General features: G+C 36.4%; 1 protein-coding gene across 3 annotated transcripts in view; it reads left to right on the top strand.

Moving 5' to 3' along the window:
* Window positions 1-1,568: 1,568 nt before the first annotated feature.
* Window positions 1,569-14,660, top strand: part of LOC110453630 (uncharacterized protein C20orf96-like) — a 24,331-nt gene continuing 11,239 nt past the window's right edge. Inside the window, exons 1-9 of one of the 3 annotated variants that reach the window (XM_021502660.1) lie at window positions 1,569-1,650; window positions 2,445-2,702; window positions 3,158-3,324; window positions 3,837-3,895; window positions 4,500-4,599; window positions 5,351-5,450; window positions 6,400-6,479; window positions 6,879-6,956; window positions 7,550-7,651. In XM_021502660.1, the coding sequence (XP_021358335.1) occupies window positions 2,537-2,702; window positions 3,158-3,324; window positions 3,837-3,895; window positions 4,500-4,599; window positions 5,351-5,450; window positions 6,400-6,479; window positions 6,879-6,956; window positions 7,550-7,651 (852 nt within the window). In that variant the 5' untranslated portion in view covers window positions 1,569-1,650; window positions 2,445-2,536. Of the gene's footprint in view, window positions 1,749-2,444; window positions 2,703-3,157; window positions 3,325-3,836; window positions 3,896-4,499; window positions 4,600-5,350; window positions 5,451-6,399; window positions 6,480-6,878; window positions 6,957-7,549; window positions 7,652-14,660 lie in introns of all 3 variants that reach the window. The other 2 variants (XM_021502659.1, XM_021502662.1) reach the window with 2 other exon arrangements.

The following is a 14,660-nucleotide window of genomic DNA, read 5'->3' as shown; positions in this document are numbered from 1 at the left end:
TCACTCTCCTCGAAAGCTGAATTAATTATGACATCATACTGCAACTTTCCGGTGACGTCATCGTATTGTTTATTTCCACATTTCATCCTCACGCCCTAGGGGGTTTCAGAGAAATGATACTCTCGGGGTGATAGTGAAATCTTGAACAGGTAAAATGGAAGACAACCCGGTGAAAGGCAAAAGTAGACTCTAGATAATGTAAAACGGGAGACAACTCTGTGAAGAAGAAAAAAAGAGAAAAAAAAGAAGTCAGATATGCATACACTTATATCAAAATTCTGTTTCCAAGTTCAGTTTCGCGAAGACTCCTTGCTTAAACATTCAAGAAAGGGGAAATGCGTGTAAGGAATGTTACTTTACTGTATGATATGTATTTCAGACATACTGAGTTTCTTTCTAAATAGGGAGATGAACGTAACAACACTTGTCAATGCACCTTTAACATTTGGTAGTTAGTTAGTTAGTTAGTTACAGTTTGCCAAAAATGAAATACATTGCATCATTCAGCTGTACTTGTACTCATCGATGATACTTGGGGCCAAAAAGTGGAAATTGGAATAGTCTAAACTATGGGCGTGTGCGTAAAACCACAGGGACCTGAGAATATGTTACAGCTATACTTGTAAAATGACATCCCTAATGATGATCATATATTCGAATATGTGTACATTGGGGGTGTCATTTTTACCGAAAAACATGTATTCAAATATATGATCATCGGGGTGTCATGTTTACCGAAAGTCGATCTAAACCCCTAAAACATGTAAAATTACTCTGAACACCTTAGTTTAGGTCCAAATAGAGCTGTGACAAATTCTCAGGTCCCTGTTTGTAAAACCCCTTAATTATGAATTTAGTGATTTAGAGGAATACTGATTAATTTCAAATTAAATAATCTTTAACGTGTGTATATTATGAAGCATGTGCCACTATAGATTTTACATATAGGCCTCAAGGTTACAGCAGACCTCGGGACGTCTAGGCCTCAAGGTTACAGCAGACCTCGGGACTAATAACCCAACGACAGAGTCTACCACATTGTGTCTTGAGAAAGAACGTAACACACACAATGTCGCACTTGTTAGATTCATGTATTTATTTTGACTCAGAATCAAAATATTTTACCTGTACCTGTATGATATTGGAAGACCTCGATTCCAAGTATGATCCCGGCAGGGTTTGTGGAGTGCGTTTTGAATTTAAATGGTCGATGTTCTATAGTTCTACCACAGGGACCTGATAAATTGTTACAGCTATATATATATTTGTACCTAAGCTAAGGTATTTCTAAAGCGTAGTTTTACACGTTTTATGGATTTATATCAATTTTCGGTAAAAATGCCGCCCCGGCATCATATCCTCACTGAGGTTCCTCAGTGCGAGTTTCTCAGTTCACTTTAACGGAAGTACCAAAATCTGTATGACAAGTCGAGTTAAAGTTAACGAATTTAAAATAAACATACGGAAAATCGAGAAAAGAAAATTTAAAAGTAGATATAATTAAAATAAATTCAGTTTCCTGGAGGGGGAAAATTCGATTTGGAGTTATTTCCCTTTACAGCGTTCTCCTTTATAGCTATGGAAACTGTTTACAAATGGCGGCAGTCAGAAAGATAATGATCTGGCCAAGCCAAACGGCGTGTACATAAAGTAAGCTTAAAGATAATGATCTGGCCAAGCCAAACGGCGTGTACATAAAGTAAGCTGTTTGTTTCTTACAGTTGACGAGACACTATGTAATAACTAAGGTAATTGTTATTTTACTTAATAAGTATTCACTAAGGTGAGCACGCTTCCGTCTATGAACTTTTTGTGTTTTTCCTGTATTTTGTATACAAACAATTCAGCTCAGATAGGACGTAAAGTACTTTTAAAATATATCTCTACAGTACTAGTATTGGTAGGCTCAGAAGTGACAAATCGGATTTAGCAAACTATGAACAGATGAACCATGATTAGATCACGTTAATGTGAAGCAAAAAACCGAATTGGACTACTGTACAGTGTCTACAGTAGACCTCAAGTGTGGACCTATCATGCTGCTATGCATTGTATTTTCAAGTTCAGTTAGTAGGTGTTATAGGTAGAACATTGTGTAATACAGTAATCATTGTTCATTACTGTGGTCATGTTGCTGAATATCTGGTTGAAGTTATAATATCAAAATATAAGTGTAACCTACCCTGGCATTCCAACTAGGGGAGGGACATTGAAGTACAAGACAAGACAGTCGCTAGATCAGATCATAATTTTCATTTGGTTATAAGCTGCAATATTTTGTGATCAGACAGATTTAGGTCAGTTGAAAGGTATGAGGCATAATATAAACTAATGTGGTTCTACTGTGCACCATTTCATATACAGTAAGTAATACAATATATTGACATATGAGTTTAGTTAAGTGTCCTAGCTCCAATTATGAACCATTCTCTTCTTAATTTTAGGTATTAAAGGGAATCCAGCAGTAGCTGTAGGTTTATTCAAAGGATTTGATTATAAAAATAAAAGACATACATACATGTATTAACAAAACATTATGGCAGACTGGGGAAGAAAGGCTGCTGGTAAAATAGACAGGACTCAATTCGGTAAAGATGAACTGCTGAAATCCTTAGGAAATCAGTTCAATGTTGACTTTACGGACTATGATCAGTGGACAAGAAAGAACAAACCAGTGACACGCCCTCCACCCCCTCCAAAAGGTGAGAGACCATCCTGATCTGTTTCACTCTTCGATTTAAAATTTGATTTATATTTGATAACATACAAATGAAATGTCATATTTCTCATTCACCATAATCCTAATGTCTTTTGTCTTTATGAATTTGTTATGACAATTCATTAAAATCACAGCACCTCATCTGGCCTGCATATTTGTATGGATTTGGTGTGTTTACTCTGCATTTTAATTTTGTAATTCAAAATACACACTTTTTAGTACATGCATTTTTGATATTGAAAATTTTGACAGTAGTTTATCAGAGTCACATTTCTGTTGTTGTTTTTTTATCAGTGAAACTACAGTAAATAACTTTCTTGTCATACGCACTTAAATGATATAGGGTTTTCTTATATACATGTACCAGTAAGTGTTGATTAAATGCAAAGTCACACTATACTTATGTAACTTTGATTTCATGAAACTGTTGTTGTATAGGAAGCAAATCTGTGACTATTCGCCGCACTGCCAAGTCAGCTGATAGCTGTCAGCATGGAACGGGGCCTGGCAGGGGTGGACACATACCCACACTGAAGGAGAAGAAACAAGCGGCTCAGAAAAAATCACTGGACAAAGAAAGAGTGGAGAGGGTAAAAATCATTGAGGTAATTAACCTTCCCTTTGTTGTTTGTGAGGCCAGGGAGGTAAAATATACCAGCCTGGTGATCAAAGATTGATATTTCATGGTTTAGATCAGCTGAACATTCATGTGCATAACGGTACTAATTCAAAGCTGGTGCAGATTTCTTTCAAGGTCTTTATTAGGATTTTTGTTTTTTAAAAGTCTGTTTTTGGAGGCTATATCATATTCCAGCCAGTAAATGCCCATGACACTGAATGATAGAAAGTAGAGTGGGTGTTAATTAGGACTATTTCACAATTCCATGCACTAATCAGATGTAATAATAACCAAGAATCAGAAATTAGTAGACAAAAAATACCTTCAATCTATTAAGGTATAATACAGTGTTAATATTTATTCCTTTTATTGACTTGGTCCAGTTTCAACTGCTTTGTAGCTGTAAATTCTCAAATAAACCAAATTTCTAAAAGAAAAATCTCACTGTAATCAATAATAGTTACGATGTTTCAATAAAAATAAACTTCCTTTTTACAGCTGAGAATAAGGACAAGAAAGAAGACGCTAGAAGAATATCAAAAGAGATACCATGAACTGTATCCTTTTCTCTTTTTTGTTTTAATATATTATATACACATAGACATGATTGACCTAGTATCCTTGTCTGTTTTAATATATTATATACACACAGGCATGATTGACCTAGTATCCTGACGTTTTAATATATTATATACACACCGGCATGATTGACCTAGTATCCTGACATTTTAATATATTATATACACATAGGCATGATTGACCTAGTATCCTTATTATATCTATTCTAACACCTCAGGTATTACAAAATGCAGTTTTGACTGAAAAATAAAGCATTGGAACCTAAGTTTGCTGATTGATCACAAACATCAAAAGACCACAAGTTTGACACTGACAGTGCTACTTTTTCTTACAGTTTAGAAAGTAATTCATTTATTTAATTATGTGGGTTAGAACAGCAATACATTAATGGGACATACACATGGCTTGTTGTACCATTGTTGTTGGCCAATGAAAAATGTTGTTACATAACAGACATGGTAGGAAATTAGTTAACATTTTCATGCCAAGCTCTATGTTAAAAAGGAAAAGTCAAATTAAAATAATTTTATATGCATTGCATTTTCATGATATTGAATTTAGAGACCTTGACAAGATTACAAGACTTGAGGAGAATATAAAGTTAAAGGCGGAAATAGATGATGACGAAATGCACACTATGGATCATGTGAAAGGTTTGCTTCGAAGATACGAAAAATACAGAGTAAGTGAATTAATATGAGGCAGTTAATTCCAGAAGTAAATGTATACAAGCGGGCAGGGTGAAAGGCGGTCCTACTACGAACACTTCTTTCCTGGATCACACTTTACAATGCAAACAGTTTATTTAGATCTTATCATTTTAATATTATTTATTACAAGTGCTTCTCTGCCCCAATATATTCACATTTGGAATAGCCCCAAGTATAGAAAAAACTCAATATAATGCCTTTCACTTTATTATGTATACCTTCACTTAATGCCAATGTATTTCACAGACCTTTTTTTCTCACCAATTCCTTTAAATGTCTCCTTTGGTTTATTGCCAAACAGTCAACCCCTTTATAATGCCATCCCCAAACAAATAAAGGCAGTAAAGCAATTAAAGGGTTATTATTTCTTTTGAAAAAAGATCACCTAAATAATACTTGATGTATTTGGTGATGAGGTTGAGGTAACAGCACCAATTTATTTTCTTTTTGTAAATGAAATCAAATTAAAAAACGAGAGATGTAATGTTTGAATGATTTAAATGTCCAAATGAAATCAAAGGAAAGTTTGTGACATTGAGTCCAGTTGTATTACATGTAGTGTGAATGATAGCATTGATATGCATGTTACAGTTGTCTCCCCTAGGTGTATCTACCGGTAATTGATAATTGTTCATTTCACCAAATTTTGTGATTGTTTCCTATGCATAAATTTTTTTTGGGGGGGGTTTCCGGAAATTAAAATGTTTTTTTGTATGATTTCAGGGCGGTATCACCACAATAAATACAAACTTTGGTAACGAGTTTGAAACTGCCCAAAGAGAGTTAGATATAACAACCACATGGACAAAGAACAAACTTGGATGTGAGTGTTGGCGTTGTTTATATACATAATGGTTTTAATAGGGATCCAAATTCAACTTCTTAAATTTTTAATGAGACTAGAAGGAGGGAAACTTTGAATGAACATATATTATATTGAAGTGTACAAAAAGATATTGGAATTTCTTGCATTTTCTAGACATCCCTTGATTAGGGAGTCATGAATTCCGTCTTTTCGTATTACAGAGTTATCTGCTCTTGTGAACAGGTATTGAATGTTATAATGTCATTGGTTTGTGAGAGCAACGTCATCAATTTTTGAGAAAACAACGTAATTTTCTCACACAAACCAATGACGTAACAATCAATACCTGCTCACAAGAGAAGATAACTCTGCAATACGCAAAGACGGAATAATCATTTCCAAAACATGACAGTGTTGTCTGTTCAGAGTCAAATGTTCAAGCTTCACCAATGGTTTTGTGATAAGTGCTACAATTCTGATGCTCCCATCAACTGAATTCTTAATTCAGAAAGCTGTGAAAATTAATTTGACATGTGGTTCTATAGTATTAATGTACTATATAAATTGTAGATACTTACACCTGTAGAATGAATATTTTCAAAATATCTTTAGATGCAATGGAGCTTTTGTCTGTCAAATACACCAACATACCCTGCCTCCAGCACACATAAACACATACACATTGTCATTAACCCATAAACACAAGCACACTTACATTACTCACGTGAAGGTACACCCTTAACCCTTTCAACACCGTAGACCATAATGGACTCATCCATATCAATGCATGGTAGAGTCTACTAAAGTTACATAGGGGTGAAAGGGTTAAAGTGACCTCAGCTGTTATTAGGATGCTTAACCTTATAAAACCAAACTTTTGTCTGTGGATAGTGAAATATTCTGTCGATGTACAAGAATTTAATTGTGATTTTTTTCCCTATACCATTCACAAAAATGTGTTTTTCAGCTTTAAATAAGCAGGTGTCAGAATTAGATGAGTATTTGAAACAGAGACAGGAGGAACTACACGTCCTGATGAACTATAAGGTATGTAGTAAGAGATGCATACTGGAATCAGTCTGTCTAGGTAAGATATATACATGTAAGTAACAGAACTCATGTAAAAGGTAATCATCTGATGCAGATTAAGTACAAATTAAGTACAACAATTTGTGACTTGCACGTAGATATAAATTGACTTAATTTATATTAATGAAAATGATTTATCTCAAGTTCAACTATAAATAGTAGTCATTACGTATTTTAAGATACATTCCAAGTTACTTCTCCAATATGAAAAGATTTGTATCTTGATTCAGGTATTTTCTTTAAAAATCTTTTGATATGTTGTATTGGCATGGTAGCATGCATACAACATTTTCACATATTTCTGAACTACATGTATGTGTTTCTAAAATTGATTTAATTGGTATGTTTATATTATAGGATAAAGAATACCCTGTCAAAGCCATGAAGATAGCAACTTTACAGAAAGATATACAAAATCTCAAGATTTCATGTCAGGCAAGTACAAAATCTCAAGATTTCATGTCTGGTAAAGTACAAAATCTCTAGATTTCATGTCAGGTAAAGTACAAAATCTCAAGATTTCATGTCAGACAAGTACAAAATCTCAATATTTCATGTCAGGTAAAGTACAAAATCTCAATATTTCATGTCGGGTAAAGTACAAAATCTCAATATTTCATGTCGGGTAAAGTAAAAAATCTTAAGATTTCATGTCGGGCAAGTACAAAATCTCAATATTTCATGTTAGGTAAAGTACAAACCGTAAGATTTCATGTCAGGCATGTACAAAATCTCAAGATTTCATGTCAGGTTAAAGTACAAAATCTCAATATTTCATGTCAGGTTAAAGTACAAAATCTCAATTCTTCATGTCAGGCAAGTACCAAATCTCAATATTTTGTGTCAGGTAAGTACAAAATCTCAATACATCAGGTACCAGGTAAGTACAAAATCTCAAAATTTAATGTCAGGCAAGTTTAAGATCACAAGATACTCAGTCAATTAAGTCCAGTGAAATATGATATGTATACAAAATCTCAAGAAATTAACCACATCTCATTTTTAATATTATTTATGCATACTTACAGGAAGATCAAGAGGACTTGGAGCATATAATCTATACAGAGCTGTCAAAGTATGAGAAAGAGAGAACGAAAAATGTAAATGAAACAACGAAGGAAATGACAGAAGTAAGTATACATACAGACATACAAATGTATCAACACATCCCAACTATATGAGGGTATCGACTACCCTATGGGACAGATATCCACTTGTGGCAGCAATATGACATAGATGTTTACTTGTTATTTATGCATGACATGGATATCCACTACTGACATCTGTATGAAAAAGATATCCACTACTGACATCTGTATGAAAAAGATATCCACTAGTGACACTACTGACATCTGTATGAAAAAGATATCCACTACTAACATATGTATGAAAAGATATCCACTAATGACATCTGTATGAAAAATATATCCACCGCTGACATCTGTATGAAAAAGATATCCACTAGTGACACTACTGACATCTGTATGAAAAAGATATCCACTACTAACATATGTATGAAAAGATATCCACTAATGACATCTGTATGAAAAATATATCCACCGCTGACATCTGTATGAAAAAGATATCCACTAGTGACACTACTGACATCTGTATGAAAAAGATATCCACTACTAACATATGTATGAAAAGATATCCACTAATGACATCTGTATGAAAAATATATCCACCGCTGACATCTGTATGAAAAAGATATCCACTAGTGACACTACTGACATCTGTATGAAAAAGATATCCACTACTAACATATGTATGAAAAGATATCCACTAATGACATCTGTATGAAAAAGATATCCACTAATGACATCTGTATGAAAAATATATCCACCGCTGACATCTGTATGAAAAAGATATCCACTACTGACATTTGTATGAATAAGATATCCACTACTGACATCTGTATGAAAAAGATATCCACTGCTGACATCTGTATGAAAAAGATATCCACTAGTGACATTTGTATGAATAAGATATCCACTACTGACATCTGTATGAAAAAAATATCCACTACTTACATCTGTATGAAACGGAGATCCACTGCTGACATCTGTATGAATAAGATATCCACTACTGACATCTGTATGAAAAAGATATCCACTACTGACATCTGTATGAAAAAAATATCCACTACTTACATCTGTATGAAACAGATATCCACTGCTGACATCTGTATGAAAAAGATATCCACTACTGACATATGTATGAAAAAGATATCCACTACTGACATTTGTATGAATAAGATATCCACTACTGACATCTGTATGTAAAAGATATCCACTACTGACATCTGCATGAAGAAGATATCCACTATTGACATTGGTATGAAACAGATATCCACTACTGACATTTGTATGAAACAAATATCCACTACTGACATCTCTATGAAAAAGATATTCACTACTGACATCTGTATGAAAAAGATATCCAATACTGACATCGGTATGAAAAAGATATCTACTAATTACAGTTTAAAGACTAAGAGAATCATCCAACCTTCGGGATGATATTCTCAAATGTTAGCCTAGGGTAAGACATTCAAGAATATCATCCCGAGGGTTGGAGATGTTTTTCTTCAATCCTGTTTCACTCACAAATCTGCTGACAAGTGGTGATTGCATAAATATAAGCGGTGATTGCATGTTTTCCCAGCTAATCCAGAGTTGTCTTTCATGGTCTGCTGTGTATACTGTTGACATGACGTCAATGCATTGATGACACGATGTCATACAATTGTTATGACTTAGATCGCGTCATTCTGCACGAGGCCATCTCCCCCTAGGGGGTGACAAGCTAATCTTTTCCAGCTTAAAAGGGAGACACACCTGTGAAGGGTGGGAGAAATTGATTTTTCTTACCCTGGACAGGTGTATCTGCACTTTTACCGGTGTGAGATTTCCTTGTCTCACCCTAGGGTTGAGATGGGGGGATTCCCTTATTCATAACAATGGCATGACGTCACTTCAACAATACAATGACGTCACATCAACAATCCATCAACGTCACGTCAACGTTATCATTACATTGTGTATATGATACACATTGGGAGAACAGGGTAAGAGAAAAAGAATCATTCATCCCCTTGTGAGTGTGATAGGAGAATTTCAACCCTCAGGGAAAAATTCTTAAGTTGCCAAACACTCGATTCCAAACAAAAATTCTCTTATCTCACCCCCAAGGGGATGAGAGATTCTATTAATCCCCTAGTGACATAAGTATGACAGAGATCTCCACACATGACATCTGAGATAGATATCTCCTAGTGATGACTCTATGACATAGATATCAACGCTGATCTCTGTATGAAATCAAATCATACCCATTGCCATCTCTCCTACATCAAGCCATTACATGTACATGTAATATTATTAGCTCACCTGGTCCGAAGGACCATGGTGAGCTTATGCCATAACGCAGCGTCAGTCGTCCGTCGTCCGTCGTCCGTCCGTCCGTCAACTTTTCCTTTAAAACGCTACTACTCCTGAGCGACCAAGTAGATTTTGACTAAATTTGGTCTAGAGTATCCTTAGGCCAAGGGGACTCAATTTTGTATAAACAGTGGGTGTGGCCCCCCGGGGGCAGAGGGGCGGGGCCCAATAGGGGAAATAGAGGTAAAACCTTGAAAATCCTTCTTCTACCATAGGGATTAAAGGATTTTATCCTAATTTAGTCTGGAGCATCCTTGGGCCAAGGGGACTCAATTTTGTATAAATGGTGGGTGTGGCCCCCCTGGGGGCTGGGGGGCGGGGCCCAATAGGGGAAATATAGCAAATTCTTTAAAATCCTTCTTCTTCTGTAGGAATGGAAGGATTTGTTTCATATTTGGTCTGAAGCATCCTTGGTTGAAAGGGGAACCAATTTTGTATAAACCATTGGTCTGGCCCGTCATGGGCCTGAGAGGTGGGGCCCAATAGGGGAAACATAGCAAATTATTCTTTAAAATCCTTCTTCTTCTGTCGGAATGAAAGGATTTGTTCCATATTTGGTGTGGAGAATCCTTGGGTAAAGGGGAACCAATTTTGTATAAACGGTGGGTGTGGCCCCCCTGGGACCTGAGGGGCTGGGCCCAATAGGGGAAATGGAAGTAAAACCTTTATAATCCTTCTTCTACCATATGGATTGAGGGATTTTATCCTAATTTAGTCTGGAGCATCCTTGGACAAAAGGGACTCAATTTCGTATAAACAGTGAGTGTGGCCCACCTGGGGACAGAAGGGAGGGGCCCAATAGGGGAAACATAGCAAATTCTTCAAATACCTTCTTCTTTTGTACGAATGACAGGATTTTGTCCAAAGTTGGTATGAAACATCATTGGGTGAAGGGGAACCAGTTTTGTATAAACGGTGTGTCTAACCCCCCCTGGAGGCAGAGAGACGGGGCCTAAAAGGGGAAATAGAGGTAAAACCTTTAAAATCCTTCTTTTACCATAGTCTGGAGCATCCTTGGGCCAAGGGGACTCAATTTTGTATATGCAGTGGGTGTGGTTACCAGGGGGCAGAAGGGCAGGGGCCAATAGGAGAAATAGAGGTAAAACCTTTTAAATCCTTCTTCGACCATCAAGATTAAGGGATTTTTTCCATATTTAGTCTGGAGCATCCTTGGACCAAGGGGTCTCAATTATGTATAATTGGTGGGTATGACCCCACTAGGGGCATAGGGGTGGGGCTCTGTTTGAAGTTTGTTCTCGCTATATCTCGAGTACTGGATGGATCTTTCTGAAATTTCATATGTACTTACAGCACCTACCATGGAGTGGTATATCTTTACTTCATACCAATTATTTAAAACATATTCAGGTGAGCGATACAGGCCCTCTGGGCCTCTTGCTTTAATTTACGCCACTATTTGTGGACAGAAAACATGCTTTAAGAGATAACGTGTAGAGACATGTATATCATATAAGCTAAAAATGGATTTGTTTTCATCATGATTTTTTTCCTCAATTCTATGCTGCAGGTAGTGAATTCTTCTGTAGATCAGTATTACTTCTTTCAGTATCAAAATATCTTAGGCTTTAAAGCTTTTTTAAAATATTCTACTGTTTTTGTGTATATTTTCAGAATTATTTGAACATACTTTACTTTTAAGTCTTGAACCAAATGCTGAGCCAGGGGTGTACAATTTCATGTTTTAAGTACAGCTAGCCTGCAAGGAAGTTTAAAAAATTCTACTTGCCTGTTCTATATTCACAAAATGAATATTGAAACTTTTCGCTAGCCCTTACATATAATCTACCTACTAGCCTTGGGTATCACGCCAGCAAAATTGAACACCCCTCTGTCTGATTTCTTTTTGATAAGCCTATTTTTTGTCAAATGTTATTTCTATGAATAACAAAAAAGTCTCAAAACACAAGCTTCTGTAGAGATACATATGAAATAGAAGAAAAGATCTGGTCCGGCATTCATATAAGTGTTCTCATGCTCAAGCATGAATTCTGTGCTCAAACGAACTTTCTTGTAACTCATTTAAATTGTGTCAAACATTCAAAAAGTCAATTGTAATCATCTAAAACAGTATTTGGCTTTAAGTCTCTTAAAATATTTCCAAACCGTTGATAAATAAGACTTTTTTATTAATTTATAACCCGAACGATAAATAAGGCTTGAGTGCAAAATTCAATCTTGAGCATGAGAATGGCTTCATGGATACCAGCCCTGAAGTTTCCTAATCTGTGGTATAAGGCTAGTTCACCTGGCTGTGACAGGTAGTGCCTGACTCTGTAGTGTGAGTGAGAGACTGTAGTATACAATATATTACCTACAGACAGGCAGTGCCTGACCCTGTAGTGTGAGTGAGAGACTGTAGTATACAATGTATTACCTACAGACAGGCAGTGCCTGACCCTGTAGTGTGAGTGAGAGACTGTAGTATACAATATATTGCCTACAGACAGGCAGTGCCTGACCCTGTAGTGTGAGTGAGAGACTGTAGTATACAATATATTGCCTACAGACAGGCAGTGCCTGACCCTGTAGTGTGAGTGAGAGACTGTAGTATACAATATATTGCCTACAGACAGGCAGTGCCTGACCCTGTAGTGTGAGTGAGAGACTGTAGTATACAATATATTGCCTACAGACAGGCAGTGCCTGACCCTGTAGTGTGAGTGAGAGACTGTAGTATACAATATATTGCCTACAGACAGGCAGTGCCTGACCCTGTAGTGTGAGTGAGAGACTGTAGTATACAATATATTGCCTACAGACAGGCAGTGCCTGACCCTGTAGTGTGAGTGAGAGACTGTAGTATACAATATATTGCCTACAGACAGGCAGTGCCTGACCCTGTAGTGTGAGTGAGAGATTGTAGGATACAATATATTGCCTACAGACAGGCAGTGCCTGACCCTGTAGTGTGAGTGTGAGACTGTAGTATACAATATATTACCCATAATGTGTTTTTCACCAGTCCAGCTATGTTAGCTTAGCATCTACATCTCCAGAGGATGACAAAACCCGACAGGTAGGGTGTAAACTGACCATGCCGATTAAACACAATTTGCTTAATTATTTAAATAGAAGAGGAGTTGAAGATATATCATTAAGCTTTTATTTCAACTAAGATTTCCTTTATTTTCCCCTTCCTTGCTTACTGGTTTTTATATAAGTAGTTCTCCTGTCCGTCCACTAGCTAGTTGATCACAACATTAGTGGTGTGATCGGAGAATGGAGACAGGACACACTATACAGGTCCCAGTACACATGGGCCAAGTACATGTAGCTAGGGTAGGTGGGATATGGTACGTAGTAGGTAGACATGAGCACTAGCCTATATAAACCTACTAGAATTTTGGTCATGGACATTTTACTAATTATGTTTTATTCTTTGATTATCATATTTCTGTATTTAAATTTGGTGCTATCCCGTACCTGAGAATGTAACCTTATTGTAGTAGATTGTGACCCTTATGTAGTAAGTAGGCTGAGACTATGGTAGTATGCTGTGACTATCGAAGTAGGCAGTCTGTGACGTTAACTATTTTCCTTACTAGTCATTTGGACTAGTGAACCAATGATTTTAATAGTCCAACTGTGAATTTCCTAGTCAAAATTACAGACTGGTCTTTTTTACAGCATGAAGTGTAAATTGTGATCTAAATTGGAAAAATATTGGAAATCAAAACAAAATGTCTCTCAATAATTAACTAAAGAAACGGAGCACGGAACATGATCGCCAATTATCTCTAATACAGCATTACTGTTGTTTCCATCGAGCCTTTAAGCACGAGCCAGAACCGTAATTTTTTCTTTCGTGTTGGAGCAATCTTTTCTGTCTGTTCACGGACAGGCTTAGCTGGTTTTGAACCTTTCCTCCAACTTAGCAACATTGCCATGGTTGGTTTCACGTGGTTATAAACCAGAAGTAATGTTTGGTAACTACTAAAATCCGGAACCCAGTCTCGCGATCGCTCATTGAAACTTTGAAGCTTCGACGAATACCGTATTTTACAATAGGATTAGAACTTGTGACAAGCTTTATAGTGCAAAATATATACCATTTATAATATTTCCATTGTTTTGGAGGAAAATTGCCACTAGTCCAGTCGGACTAGTTAAATATTTTCAATACTAGTCCAGACTTAAATTTACTAGTTGTTGGCATCGGACTAGTGCCTTACGTCTCAGACTGAGTAGGTTGTGACTATTGTAGTAAACTGTTGCCCTATTGTAGTAGGATGTAACCCTATTGTAGTAGGATGTAACCCTATTGTAGTAGGATGTAACCCTATTGTAGTAGGATGTAACCCTATTGTAGTAGGATGTATCCCTATTGTAGTAGGATGTAACCCTATTGTAGTAGGATGGTACCCTATTGTAGTAGGATGTAACCCTAATGTAGTAGGATGTAACCCTATTGTAGTAGGATGTAACCCTATTGTAGTAGGATGTTACCCTATTGTAGTAGGATGTAACCCTATTGTAGTAGGATGTCACCCTATTGTAGTAGGATGTATCCCTGTTGTAGTAGGATGTTACCCTATTGTAGTAGGATTTAACCCTATTGTAGTAGGATGTAACCCTATTGTAGTAGGATGTCACCCTATTGTAGTAGGATGTAACCCTATTGTAGTAGGATGTAACCCTATTGTAGTACGATGTCACCCTATTGTAGTAGGATGTA

Source organism: Mizuhopecten yessoensis, unplaced genomic scaffold (assembly GCF_002113885.1).
Source record: "Mizuhopecten yessoensis strain PY_sf001 unplaced genomic scaffold, ASM211388v2 scaffold7473, whole genome shotgun sequence".
Taxonomy (NCBI): domain Eukaryota; kingdom Metazoa; phylum Mollusca; class Bivalvia; order Pectinida; family Pectinidae; genus Mizuhopecten; species Mizuhopecten yessoensis.
Note: the sequence above shows the minus strand (reverse complement) of the source record. Positions and strands in the feature narration are given on the sequence as shown.